General features: G+C 41.6%; 1 protein-coding gene across 7 annotated transcripts in view; it reads left to right on the plus strand.

Annotated features, from left to right (window-relative positions):
• sh3rf1 (SH3 domain containing ring finger 1) overlaps positions 1–15,261 on the plus strand; it is a 194,061-nt gene that overhangs the window by 166,546 nt on the left and 12,254 nt on the right. For all 7 annotated transcript variants that reach the window (XM_073047887.1, XM_073047892.1, XM_073047889.1 and 4 more), the window contains 4 exons: positions 1,815–1,948; positions 3,332–3,502; positions 7,465–7,736; positions 8,051–8,406. In XM_073047887.1, coding sequence (XP_072903988.1) covers positions 1,815–1,948; positions 3,332–3,502; positions 7,465–7,736; positions 8,051–8,406 — 933 coding nt within the window. The remainder of the gene's footprint in view (positions 1–1,814; positions 1,949–3,331; positions 3,503–7,464; positions 7,737–8,050; positions 8,407–15,261) is intronic.

A 15,261-nucleotide genomic window follows, 5' to 3' on the forward strand; every position in this document is an offset into this window, starting at 1 on the left:
ATCTTGCTCTTTTCTTTGAAAGTGGGCTCCTCTAGTAATACTGGGTACATTTTCATGGTAACGTAGAGGTTGGCACGGTGCTATTACTACTCTGGATGTCATAGTTTGGAGTTCAATTCTGGTGCTGTCTGTAAGGAGTTTGTATGTTCTCCCTGTGACCACATGGACTTACTCGGGTGCTCAGGTTTCCTCCCACAGTCCAAAGATGTAACTGTTAATAGGTTAATTTGTCATTGTAAATTGTCCTATGATTAGGCCAGGGTTAAATAGGTGGGCCGCTGGGTGGTGCAGCTCGGTGAGCCAGACAGTTTGTTCTGCACCGTATCTCTAAATAAATAAAAACTGTTGAATGCTTGATATTTGCATCATGTGTATCAAACTGAGCACCTTTAGGGAAATGTTGATCATAAATACAAGGTTGAATTATTGAGCCTGTCATCCCATGGCTCAGCACCCTGTCCCGTCTCTCAATGCATTACCCTCCAACTTCAGAGTACAAAGGAAACTCACAGTAAAATCGTTCGGCCAGTTTAGGAATGAGATACGAAGTGAGACTGGGGAGTGAGAAAAGGGAAATAAAGCAAGTAAAAGATCCTTGTTGGCAAGCATCTGTGGGAAAAGGCACTTATTGTTTTTGGTATGGAGCTCTTTGTCAATACAAGGATGGAGTGTCAGAAGTGTTTACACTATTTCTCTTTTCGTAGAATCTGCCCAACTTGTTGAGTCTTCCCAGATTTCAGATTTCCTGCATCTGTATTTTCGTGAATTGGGAGTAAATTCAAACTGTAATTATACACCACTATACACCTTGTTAATGCAAATATCGAATCAGCCAATCGTGGCAGCAATTCAAAGTATACAAGCATTCAGACATGGTCAAGAGGTTCAGTTGTTCAGACCAAACATCAGAATGGGGAAGAAATGTCATCTAAGTGACTTTGAACATGGAATAATTGTTGGTGTCAGACAGGATGATTTGAGTATTTTCAGAAACTATTGATTTTGGATTTTCACACACAGCAGTCTCTAGGGTTTACCGAGAATGGTGCAAAAACCAAACATCCACTGAGCAGCAGTTATGAGGGCAAAAACGCCTTGTTAATGAGAGAGGCCAGAGGGGAATAGCTAGACTGGTTCAGTCTGATAGGAAGATGACAGTAACTCAAATAAGCAAGTGTTACAACAGTAGTGCGCAGAAGAGCATCTCTGAATGTCGAATGTCGAATTGGATGGGCTACAGCAGCAGAAGACCATGAACATGCACCCAAAGGCCACTTTATGAGGTACAGGAGGTACCTAATAAGGTGGCCACTGAGTGTATCATCATCATCTTCCCATCACCACAAAATCCATTGCATTCCAAACAACTCCCTCCTTCTGTGCGTTGCACAGTCTGCCGAGAGAGGAAAAACAACTGGTCTATATCCTTCTAGGTTATTTTAGTAGTCAAGCTATGAAAAAGAGCCATTAACTGTCTAGCCTAAACAGTCGGTGAACACTCGTATAATGGAGGGATATCTGAAAGAAGATGTATGTTTGATGTCACTAATAAATCTGACAAGTTTTTATAGTTGACAAAACTATAAAAAGCCAGACAGGAATTCAGCAGAAACTTCTTTATGCCTAGAGCAGTGGAATTTGCTGCAGCACTTAGGTAGTCCTTCATTTAAGTAAGATGGACTCAAATCCAAAGACACTCTGGGAGCACTGGCATGTGCCATGAGATTCATAGGACAACCACAAATTTGTTTTTATTGGACCTGTATTCTGCATTTGTGTCGATCCTCAATGCCATGCCTTGTGTGTTTATGTAGGAGAACCACCCACCACCTCCACCGCCACCCCCCTCGAATGCTACAGTTACAACGTGTGCTTCTAGCTCCCCACGACCATCGCTGGGGCCAGTGGACCAAGTGGCACACCCAAGGCCACAAGTGCGACCGAATATGTAAGTGTGTGTGCGTGTATTTAAATTTTTAAATGCAGTTATTTTATAATCATAATCTAGTTGAAAAGGATTAAACTTGTCCCACGTTCCCTTCTCAGGGAGAAGGAGGTGGCTGATGAATGAATTCCCAGTTTGTTCATAACTTGGCTTTCACATTTTCAGTTTGTACTGTGGTCAGCCACTTAAGAACTAGCTTTCGTACTGGTAGTTAATAGCATTATTCCAATGGTACTCAGTTAGCCACACCCACATAGAAGGAGTTCACCTATTGCACAGCAGAATATCAATCCTGAAAAAATAAGGATTTGGTGGAAAAAAAAGAGGTATACAAAGATCCAGCAAGAGAGACCGTTAAAAACAAAGGGAAAGACATTTATAATGTTTGCAACTCTTTATGGGTAAAGTGAACTGAATTGCTCAATTTCACTGATAATAATTTCAATGCTGTCCTATAGACAAGAAGTACATACCTATTTATTCTTTCTCTTTCAAGAAGGGGAGATGTAGATGTATAAACAGAATATCAACAAAGTTCATTTGAATACCCTGCATGCTGGCCTCCTGGTGTGCTCTGCATTGTCCCCTCAATATCAAACACAACAACTTTAATCAAATATTTTGTGAAGTTTACAGTGATCACCTTAACTGCATAGACTTTGTTGAAAGAGAAGAACAGATCATTTGACCCAGTGACCAAGATCATAGAATCCTGTATCAACTTTCCTTCATCTCAGCTAAGCTGAATCTCTTGTCCACAGACAATTGGTTCAGGTCACTGGGTTGTTAGTTTAATGCTTCAACTACCAGACCACTTTAAACATGAGTGTATAAGTCTCTTAATCGGAATGGTTAGTAATGTGTGTAAGCAGAGTTAAAGTCAAATTTATTGTCATATTCACAAGTGCATGCATGCACAGGGTCCAATGAAAAACTTGCCTTGAGTAGCATTGCAGATACATAGCATCGTATAATCACCATTCACAAGGAAAAAACATCAATTAATCATAAATATTACATGGTAACAATAGAAACAAAAGAAAGTCAAAAGTCCATTTTCGTATAAAATGGTCATGTTTGTTGCTAAACTGTAGTGAGTTGGTTGGTTCAAAAACCAAGTGGTTGAAGGGGCAGTAGCCATTCTTGAACCTAGTTAGATTGCACACCAGTGGTGCTGCTAATAGCAAGTCAGGATGTACTGTATAATAAAAACAAGAGTGGTACATTGTAACACCATGCATTGTATGGGGACGTATCATTTTCAGGATATAATTTATAATTGAGTGCACTGAACGCAGACAAAATTGGAACTCTATCTTCTATATCTAAATAAGCAGTTTCTAGCTCTAAACAAGGCCAATATGTCTCCTCTCACTAACTTTGCAGGTACGTTGCTTTGTATCCATACACACCCCGGAAGGAAGATGAGCTTGAGTTGCGAAAGGGTGAGGTATTTCTCGTGCTTGAGCGCTGCCAAGACGGGTGGTTCAAGGGGACGTCGATGCACACGGGCAAGATTGGTGTTTTTCCTGGGAACTACATGGCTCCAGTAACAAGGTCAGTGAATCTTCCCAAAATAAGGCGTTGTGTAGATGGTGAAATGTTAGTGGACTGGTAATTCAAAAGGAATGTAAGCGAGATCACAAGGTGCTCAGCTTGTTAGTCAAAACATATCTGGTTTGCTCATACATACAGAAAGGTGCTGGAAAAGGGCCAGTAACATCATGAAGGATCCCACCCACCCTGCTCATGGACTGTTTGACTCACTCCCATCAGGGAGAAGGCTATTTTGCATCCACACCAAGACCACCAGACTCAAAACCAGTTACTTTCCCTGAGTAGTAAGGCGGATCAACACCTCCATCCAGTAACCCGCTCCTCTACCAATACTTTATCATTTCCTGTCAGTCAGCCTATGTACAGACACTCCTGTCTCTAGCATCACTTCATGGACATATAAACAATCTGTGTATATAAGCTTTCTTATGTATTTATATTGATTATGTTTATTATTATTGTGTTCTTTATCTTATTGTGGTTTTTGTACTGCATTGGATCTGGAGTAACAATTGTTTTGTTCTCCCTTACACTGAAACAATCTTAAATCTTGAATCTCATATACTTTAGCAAGGAAAGCTACAAGTTTCACTAAGACTCCAGACCCACTGTGATGTAATTGACTGTACAATACTTAATTATATTAAGAAAAAGTCTTGCAGAGAATAATAAGATATCATAGGTAGCATGTTTCTTGGAACCCATATTGTAAAAAGAAATAGTAAATTAACTTAGCAGTATCTCATATGGGAAGGCTCATAAAGAATTTGAGCATACAGGTGTTTTTATATATGAATCAACCTGCTCTCAAAATCAAATGCAGTATGGTAACTTGTTGTAGGAAGTGTTATGTATGTGCAGAGCAAGACCAACAATGGAGTAGTAGAGTGGAACATTTTTACTAAGTCATGTTAGCCACGGTACGCACAGGGTCATCTCACAGTGCTGAGTGACGAACCTGCCCCACTGAGATGAAAATGTGCATAATATAAAGCTTTTGGCATGGAGAGAGAGTATCCTGTGTGTAGGAGGACAATCGATGGCCTGTGCAATCAATTGACTGCATGCACACTTGCCACATTTTCACAGTTGATCTGATACAGTTTAGGAAGACCAACATAAAGGTTTGCATTATTTTAATTGTGTAAAATATTTTAGTTTAACATCAATTTCTCTTATGTCTGGTCATTTTACCCCTCCCCATCCCTCTTCTCTTCTCACCTGCCCATCACTTCCACCTGGTGCCCCACATCCTTCCCTTTCTCACATGGTTGACTCTCCTCTCCTATCAGATTCCTTCTTCTACAGCCCTTAATCTTTTCCACCTATCTCATCCAAGCTTTTTATTTCATTCCCCTACCCTACTTACCTGGCTTGTACTCCTCTCCTCTCCTCATCATCTTATTCTGGCTTTGCCCCCCTTCCTTTCAAGACCTGATGAAGGGTTTCAGCTTGAAACATTAACTGTTTAATCATTTCCATAGATGCAGCCTGATCTGCTGAGTTCCTCCATCATTTTGTGTGTGCTGATCTAGTTACCTAGTCTCTGTTTTTTTCCTTTGATTTTATATTACCACTCAAAATGAATTTTCTAAATTTGATACTAAGTTGTAAATTTGGCCTGACCATTTTGGGTTTGGCTGTGGTGCAGATGACCTGGAAAGTACGAAGTTAAGCACGGCAGAAATATCACTGACCAAGGTGTAATTGCTAAGTGCCATTTTGAACAGACTTCTTCATTTAAAAGGTTACCCAGAATATGAGAGGAAAACTGGACAACCAAGAATAACACACACAAAATGCTGGAGGAACTCAGCTGGTCAGGTAACATCTGTGAGGCCATGACCCTTCATCAGGTCTAGAAAGGGAGGAGGAGGGGAGACGTTATTGGAGGGTATAGGCATGAAACATTGGCTCTATTCTCCCCATTGATGCTGCCTAACCAGATGAGTTTTATGTTTTTGTTACTCTGGATTTCCAGCATCTGCAGATTCTCTTGTGTTTATGGTCCAGAAGTGAGGTTATGTTGACTGTTCAAAGCTAAAGGTTGAAATGAAACTTAAAACAAAAACTTCTTTATTTGAACCACTTACTTAAAAAATATAATTAGCTTTTCATTATAGTTGCAATTCATTCCCAAGCATGGTAAATGATCAATATCAACACACAAAATGTTGGAGTAGCTGAGCATGTCAGGCAGCATCCAAGGAAATGAACAGTCAACGCTTTGAGCTGAGACATTTTTTCAGGACTGGAAAGGAAGAGGAAAGACATCAGAATAAAGGAGGGGGAGGGGGAGGGGAGGATAGCTAGAAGGTGTTAGGTGAAGCCAGGCAATGGAAGAGATAAAGGGTTGGAGAGGAAGGAATCTGATGGGAGAGGACAGTGGATTACAGGAGAAAGGGAAGGAGGAGGGGCACCATGGTGAGGTAAGAAGAGATAAGAGGCCAGAATGGGGAATAGAAAAAGGGAAGAGATGGAAATTTTTTTTAGGCAGAAAGAGAAATCGATATTTTTTGCTATCAGGTTGGAGACTACCCAGGTGGAATATAAAGTGTTGATCTTCTACCCTGACGATGGCTTCATTGTGGCACTCTTTTATTGTATCTTTTGTGAGGTTTACAATATTTTGTGATGCCTCTGCGTCTGTAGTTGCCAGAGTTTAGAAGAATGAGGGTGGAATCTCATTGAAACGTACTGAATATTGGAAGGCTTAGATAGAGTGGACATGGAGGGGATGTTTCCTGTAGTAGGGGAGTCTAGAACCAGAGGACACAGATAGAGTGGATGTGGAGAGGATGTTTCTTATAGTGGGAGAGTCTCGGACCAGAGGACACAGATAGAGTGGATGTGGAGAGGATGTTTCTTATAGTGGGAGAGTCTCGGACCAGAGGACACAGCCTCAGAATAGAAGGACAACACTTTAGAAAAGAGCTGAGGAGGAGTTTTTTTTAGCCAGAAATTCATTGCCACAGGTGGCTGTGGAGGCCAGGTCATTGGGTATATTCAAAGCAGAGATTGATAGGTTCTTGATTAGTTAGGGTGTAAAATGGTACAGGGAGAATGCAGGAGAATGGGGTTGAGAGAGAAATAGATCACAATTTATAGACTGAATGGTGGAGACACTGTGGGCTGAATACCTAATTTTGCTCCTATTTGTTAAGGTCTTGTGGTTTTAACAACATTAACTACCTGCACTGCTATCTTGAAGGATCCTTGGATCCATGAAGGTGGCAGAGGAGCACCAAGGCCCCTCTGTTCCTCATTGCTCCCTTGGGTATGAACAGTCATGTCCTCTAGCTTCATTCTTGCTTCCAAAATACATCACCTTCTGAATATCCCTTTCACAATACTTAATATCTTCTGCTTTGAATAAGCTTTTGATTGCTTCTCCAAGTGCCTCTTAGTTCCTTTTTTGTGCCATTCTCGTGAAAAATTCCTTTGAATATATTCAAGTGCTATTTAATTATGTATCTATTAAAGAATGTAAAGATTTGCAAACTCTGTCTTCTTTCTTAAATCTTCCAAATACCAGAGGTATGAGGTTGTACATAGCAAAACTGGCGGGATCGCCCTTATTTTGAGGAAGAAACCTGAGGGGTGGCTCAGGATTTCAAATTATGGAAGATTTTGTTTGTATGCAGAGGCAGAATTTCCATCTGTGGGGAAGAGCATAACAGAGGCCATCAACAGTAGATAGAGACCAAGCTGTTCATCAAGAGCTTAGAAGATTGCCAGCTTGGGTTGATTGTGCTGTTTCTATCTTATTTAGTAATTGAAACTGGAGCCCGTATTGTGATATCAAAATAAAAGGATGTATTCTGTGGTGCAGAGAAGGGAAACTTAATTCCTTACTCCATGCAAAGGATTGCGAATCTTGCTGTAAACAGTTGTATGTCAGTTGAGAGTCCCTACCTATTATCAGATATGTTTGGCTCACTAATTTAACATTTTAATTGTAGAGCACCTTCTGGAGCAGGCCAGTCAAAACTGTCAGCAGTAGTAACAGCACAAGGTGGTCGAGGAACCACCACAGTCATGCCCTTGCCAGCATCTCAATCCAAAAATCCTGGAAATGGCCTGGACTTCGGCCGACCCATCAGCCCGACGCCTCCGCTCCCCACTGCGGTGATATCAGCAGCACATGCACAGGCCACAAATCCACAGGCGAAAGTCCTGATGCACATGACTGGCCAAATGACGGTTAACCAGGCCCGCAATGCAGTGCGAACAGGTAAGGCCATATTGGCAAGATGCTGTTATGTTTCAGGTTACTCAAACTGTTCATTTCATTAAACCTGGAAGAATGAATGCCTTACTTAGTGACTGCTGTTTGAATTTGTATTTCTGTAAATTTTAATCTCTAATTGGGTGATCCCCCACTCCATTTTTGATCAATATTATAACACTGCAATCCTGACATGGAACATTCCAACTTTCCCAATGCCCTCGTCCCAGTCTCCCTGTCTGACATTTTCTATCTCTTGCTTTATAGTCCAGGTTTTATGCTAAAATGTTAACCTGCTGAAATCTCTTTATTCCCCACAGCTGTAGCCCAGGGCCAAGAACGACCAACGGCAGCAGTGACTCCTATCCAAGCGCACAACCCAGCCTCTCCCATCCCCACGACTTCAGTCGCTCACCAACAAGCCACCTCCCTGCAGCAGCCGCAGCAGGTCCTACAGACGGTTGCCCCTTTCGCGGTGGTCACAGCTCCCTCGGCAGCCAGGCTGGGCGTTGCTCTCACCTCCGCCGCATCTGCCATAACCCCTCCGAATGTCAGTGCCACAGCGCTGGAGGGGGAGCCGCTGGGCATAGCGACGTGCGCCATCCCAGCTGTTCCCACTGCTGCCCCTCCAGCGGTCTCAGCTGCTGGGAAATTTGAGAAGGAGAGCAGAGAAAAGGTGAGGTGCTTATCCTTGTTTCTGCTACTGGGGAGCCTTGATCAAGGGGATGTTGTATAATCACAACCTAGTCTTACAGGAACACGCACAAAATGCTAGAGGAACTCAGCAAGTCAGGAGGCATCTATGAAGGGGAGAAAAGAGTCCATGTTTCAGGCCGAGACCCGTCATCAGGATTAGAATTGAAGGCAGAAGAAGCAGGAATAAGAAGGTGGGCAAGGGGAAGGAGTACAAGCTGTCATGTGATAGTGAGAGAAGCTGGGAAGGGATAGGTGGAAGATTTAAAGGGCTGAAGAAGAAGGAATCTGATAGGAGAGAACAGTAGACCATGGAAGAAAGGGAAGGAGGAAGGGAACCAGTGTGTGAAGTGACGGTTCTGTGAGGAGAGAAGGTGTGAGAGGAGAACCAGAATGAGGAATGGAGAAATTACTGTTCATACTAACAGGTCGGAAGCTACCCAGATGGAATATGAGGTGTTGCTCCTCTGCCCTGAGTATGGCCTCATCTTGGAAGCAGAGGAGGCCATGGAAAGACATGTTAGAATGGGAATGGGTAGCCACCAGGAGATAGTGCCTTTTGCAGCAGATGAAGCAAAGTTACTAAACAATGCAGTTCCTTAATCTCACTGATGTAGAGCAGGCCGCATCAGAAACACTAGATACAGTTGATGACCCTGACAGGCTCACAGATGAAGTGTGGTCTCAACTGGAAGGAATGGAGATGAGGTAGGGGGTGAAGGGGCATATGCAGCTCCTGTCCTGCTTGCAGGGATGGGTGCCACGACGGAGATCGGCAGATCGGCACGAGTGGGCAAGGCAGTCACATACAGAGAAAACCCTATGGAAAGCAGACAGAGGGAGGAAGGAAAAGATGTGCTTAGTGGTAGGATCTTGTTAGAGATGGCAAAGATGTGCTGTGTAGAGAGGCTCGTGGGTGGTAGATAAGGAACTGTTATGACAGCAGGAGAATGAGGTGAGGGTAGATGTGAGGAATATGTAGGAGATGTGGGTGAGTGCAGTAATGACGGTAGTGGAATGGATACCCAGTTTTTTTGGAAAAAAAGGACATCTCATATCCTGAGAGCAGATGTGCTGGAGACAGATGAGCCATTCATCAAGACTGAAAGGAAGAGGGCAGAAGCCCTATTCTGCACCCCCCCCCCCCCCGTCCTTATGGTGGATTTCAGTCTATTTATTTCCCTCCATAGATACAGCCTGATCTGTTGAGTTCCTCCAACATATTTTGTGTATTACTTAAGATTTGCAGCATCTGCAGTACCTCTTGTGTTTATGATATGCTCTCGTGCAGTTCTGGTTAGCAATATTGTTGAAAAAGTAAAACACAGCACATCTCCCAAAGCGCCAGTGAAGGACAAGAAGCAAAGACACTGCAGATGCAAAACCTGAAACAGAAACCAAGTGTCGCAATGGCCAGTGGAGGAACAGATGAAAGGGCAAAGGTGGAAAGTCTTTGACAGATCGAGGGTTTGACAGATGATGGTTTGTCCAAAAGTTGGTAAAAAGGTGTGAGGGAGTAAAGATGTTCTTAAAGAGATGGTGTAAATGGTTAGAGTAGATCAGAAAAGGATGGAAACTCAAGGTAAAGCCACTTGGCCCAGGATTCTGGCCGAGGGATGTGCATTAGCTACCAGACCAATCTATGGGGTAAATCTTAAACACAAGGGATTCTGCAGATGCTGGAAATCCTGAGTAACACACACAGAATGTGAAAGAACTTAGCAAGTCAGACAGCATCCGTGGATGGGAATAAAGAGTTGAGGTTTTGGGCTGATGAAGGGTCTTGGCCCGAAACATCAACTCTTTATTCCTTTATACAGATACTGCCTGACCTTTTATGTGTATGAGGTAAAATCTGACCAATGGGAGTATTTCTATTATCCGATCCTGGCACATTGAAAGACAGGAAATGATTAGAAGGGGTAGTTTGCACTGGGATGTAATACTTGACTAATCATTGCAACTAAATTAGGTGATGAGGCTTTGCAAAGCATTGAGATTCAATTGATAGGTGTATTTGGTGTATATCAGTAAGTTCAAAAAAAATCTTCTGGAATTGACCATATCCCTTCAACATTGAACCCTCACCAGTGTTTCAGGCCTTCACCAATCATGGACTTCAATGTTTAGTAGAATTTTACTTGTGACAATAAGCTCATCTGGCCATCACTGAACGTTCAGCAGCCTCCACATTACCCGGGAGTGCCAGCTAAACTTTTAGAACACCGAACTCAACCACACAGCACAGGCTCTTAGGCACACAATGTTATGCTGAACTTTTGGCCTACTCTAAGATAAATCTAAATCTTCCCTCCACTTTTCTATTATTCATGTGTCACCTTAAATGCCCCTGATTTATCTGCCTCTACCACCACCCCGGGCAGGTGTTTCATGCACCCACCACTTCATGTATAAAGAACTTACACACTCTGTGTATAAAGACAGCGGCTATACTTTATTAGGAGTTTGAAGCAATTTGGCATGTCAACAGATACACTCAAAAACTTATATAGATGTACCATGGAGAGCATTCTGACAGGCTGCATCACTGTCTGGTATGGAGGGGCTACTGCACAGGACTGAAAGAAGCTCCATCTTGGGTACTAACCTACAAAGTACCTAGGACATCTTTAGGGATCGGTGTCTCAGAAAGGCAGCGACCATTATTAAAGACCTCCAGCACCCAGGGCATGCCCTTTTCTCACTGTTACCATCAGGTCAGAGGTACAGAAGCCTGAAGGCACACACTCAGCAATTCAGGAACAGATTCTTCCTCTTTGCCATCTGATTCCTAAATGGACTTTGAAGCTTTGGACACTACCTCACTTTTTAAATATACAGGTGTCTCTCCCCCCACCTTTATAAAGGTAGAGCATTCCTATGAAACCTTTCTTAAGCTGAAATGGCGTAAAGCGACGAACCATTAATTTATATGGGAAAAATTTTAGTGAAAGCAAAAATCCTCTTTGTAATGCGAAAACAGGTTACTAACAGAGGTCTTTTGTAAAAGCGAAGTGGCATAAAGCGAACATTCCTAAAGCGGGGGACACTTGTACAGTATTTCTGTTTTTGCACATTAAAAAAAATTTTTTTTTAATTAGTTTTTCAAAACATTTTACAAATTAAAAACCCCAAATCCCAATGAGGAACATTAATACAGTGCAAAATTAAGCATACAATTACAATATGCTACAAAGGAAGAGAATTTAACAAAAAAGCACCTAAATTAAAGACAAGTAAGCTTAGTATCCTCCCCAAGCCCCACAACACAAGAAAAAAACAACAACAACTCCAGACCGACCACAACACAATATAGAGAGTATAAGTCAGGACAGTCAAACTCCCAGACTGTGAATACACTTAGCAACAGAGGATAATAATGCCTACTACCAGAAAAAAAAGGGAGCTGAAAGCAAGGGACCGAAAAGAAGAAGAAAAAAAAAACCCTAGTCAAGAGGAAGGTTATGAAAGTACTCGATAAAAGGTCCCCAGACCTTATGGAACTTTAGATCTGAATTAAGAACTGAATAATGAATTTTTTCGAGGTCCAAGCAGGCCATAATGTCGTTAAGCCATTGTGCATGAGTGGGCGGGCCAACATCTCTCCATCTAAGGAGGATCAAGCGTCTCGCCAGGAGAAAGGCAAAGGATAGTATTCGGCATTTGGTCGGACCCAGACATAAATCTGCCTCGCCCCAAAAACCGAACAGAGCAATTAAGGGGTTAGGTTCTAGGTGCTGATTCAGAATACACGATAACGTAGTGAAGACATCTTTCCAGAATTTCTCCAAGCTAGGACAGAACCAGTACATATGAATGAGAGAGGCCATGCCCCTCTTGCATTTATCACAGAGCAGACTAATGCCAGGGTAGAATCAAGATAGTTTAGATTTAGACATATGGGCTCTATGAACAATCTTAAACTGTAAAAGGCAATGGCGAGCACAAAGAGAGGTTGAGTTAACCGATTTGAGAACTGAGTCCCAGCTCTCTTCGGATAAGGAGATATTTAAATCCTGCTCCCAGGCCATTTAAATTTTATCCACAGGGGCCCGTCATAAGGCTGCTAGTTTATCTCGGATAATTGATATTAAACCTTTACCTAGTGGATTAATGGAAAGAAATAGGTCCATAGCATTTTTCGCAGGCATTTCAGGAAAGTTAGGAATTAAAGGAGCAATAAAGTGTCGGATTTGGAGATATCTGAAAAAATGAGCGTTAGGCAGATTGAACTTAACAGAGAGCTGCTGAAAAGAAGCGAAGCGATTATCAATGAAAAGATCTTCAAAATGTCTAATGCCCTTCCTATACCAAACATGGAATGCTGAATTGTACGTAGTAGGTAAAAAAAGGTGATTATGTGCGACAGGGCTGGAAACGGAAAACCCCTGGAAACCATAGCTTTTCCTGAACTGAGCCCATATATGCAAAGTGTGTCTAACAAGAGGATTAGCTATTGATCTGGGCAGACTACTAGGGAGTGCAGAGCCAAGAAGTGCAGAGATAGATAATTCTTTAGTGGAGCTCAACTCCATTGCCACCCAATTAGGGCACTTGGGTTGGCCATGGAAAAAAGACCAAAAGGTAGCACAGCGTATATTAGCTGCCCAATAATATAAACGAAAGTTAGGTAAAGCCATGCCACCCTCTTTTTTGGATTTTTGGAGATGGATTTTATTAATTCTAGAGCGCTTATTCTGCCACAGATATGACAAAATAATAGAGTCTAAGGAATCAAAAAAAGATTTAGGAATAAAAATTGGGATAGATTGAAATAAGTATATATATTTGGGGAGAACATACATTTTAACAACATTAATACGACCTACCAAAGACATAGATAGAGGTGACCATTGTACCAGACTCTGTTTTATAGCATATGAAAGATTGGCAAAGTTTTCACGAAAGAGATCATTAAACTTCCTTGTGACTGTAATTCCAAGATAAGTAAATTGATTATGGACTACTTTAAAAGGGAGATCACAAAATATTAGTTCTTGTGCTTCTTTATTAATTGGGAAAAGTTCACTCTTATGTAAGTTGAGTTTATAGCCAGAGATCTGGCTAAACTGGTCAAGAAGTGAAAACATTAGAGGTAAGGATGTAGACGGATTTGAGAGAAAGAGTAATAAGTCATCAGCATAGAGAGAAACTTTATGCTCAACACCCCCTCTCCAAATCCTGGTCAATTCAGGACAGTTTTGAAATGCTATCGCCAAAGGTTCTATAGCCAAATCAAAGAGAAAGGGACTTAAGGGGCATCCCTGACGGGTGCCACGTTTGAGATTAAATACTTGGGATTTCTGAAAATTAGTTAAAACAGAAGCAGTAGGACACAGGTACAGCAATTGGATCCAAGATATGAAACTTTGGCCGAGGTCAAATTTTTCTAAGACTGCAAAAAGGTAGTTCCACTCTATACGATCAAATGCTTTCTCCGCATCGAGGGAAATAACACATTCAGGAATCCCAGTTGGAGCTGAGTATAAGATATTAAATAAACGCTGAATGTTAAAAAAAGGGAGACGGTTTTTAATAAAGCCTGTTTGGTCATCAGAGATAATGGAGGGAATAACGGTTTCTAATCTATGAGCCAAAACTTTAGCTAAGATCTTTACATCAACATTGAGCAGAGAGATCGGCCTATGCGAGGAACACTCTGTTGGGTCTTTGCCCTTTTTTAAAAGAAGAATAATAGATGCCTCATTGAAAGAGGGTGGCAATTTGCCGTAATTAAATGAGTCAGATAATACTGAAAGTAACTGAGGAGAAAGAAGTGAAGAGAATGATTTATAAAATTCTACAGGGAACCCATCAGGTCCAGGAGATTTCCCTGAGGACAGTGCAGAAATTGCAAAATATATTTCTTCTGATGATATAGGCGCATTGAGTTTGGCTTTGAAATCAGATGAAAGTGAGGGGATATTCAGATTCTGTAAAAATTGATCAACAGAGATATCCTCATTCAGAGATTCAGAGGAATAAAGCCGAGAATAAAAAATTTTAAATGCGTCATTAATTTCTAAATGATCCGATGTAAAGTCTCCGTTCTCCTTCCGGATCTTTGTAATATGTTGTTTGGCTTTGGAACGCCTCAGCTGATTGGCTAGGAATTTACCAGACTTATCCCCATGAATGTAAAAGCGACTCTTGCTTTCGAGAAGTTGGCATTCGACAGGTTGAGTGGACAGAAGGTTAAATTTAGTTTGGAGTTCAACGCGCTTCTTGTATAATTCAGGGTTCTTAGCTTGGGCATATATTTGATCCAAATCTTTAATCTGGTTAATGAGGTCTAATCGATCTGCATGGGATCTTCTGTTGAGATTTGCTGTGTAAGAGATTATTTGACCCCTCAGATATGCTTTCATGGCATCCCAGACAATCTGGGATGGCACTTCAGGTGATGTATTAGTGTTAAAATAAAAGGTTATCTGATCCTTAATAAATTTTACGAAATCATCATCCGATAATAAAGTTGAATCAAACCGCCAGTGTTTATTCCTCTGAGGGAGACCAGGAAAGTTCAGAGAGAGGGTAATTGGGGCATGGTCAGAAATCAGTATACTCTGATAGTCACAAGAGTGGGCAAATGGGATAAGTTGGTTATCGAGTAAGAAATAGTCAATTCTAGTGAAGGTATGGTGAACATGTGAGAAAAAAGAATAATCTCTCCGTAGGATGGAGGAAACGCCATATATCAGAGATACCAAAATTAGAGAGAAACGATTGGATAGCTAAGGCAGATTTAGTAGGTGATCTGGTAACAGAGGACAATCGATCCAGATTAGGATCCAACCAACAGTTGAAGTCACCACCCAGTATAAGAGAGTATGAGTTT

Source organism: Hemitrygon akajei, chromosome 6 (genome assembly GCF_048418815.1).
Source record: "Hemitrygon akajei chromosome 6, sHemAka1.3, whole genome shotgun sequence".
Lineage (NCBI taxonomy): Eukaryota > Metazoa > Chordata > Chondrichthyes > Myliobatiformes > Dasyatidae > Hemitrygon > Hemitrygon akajei.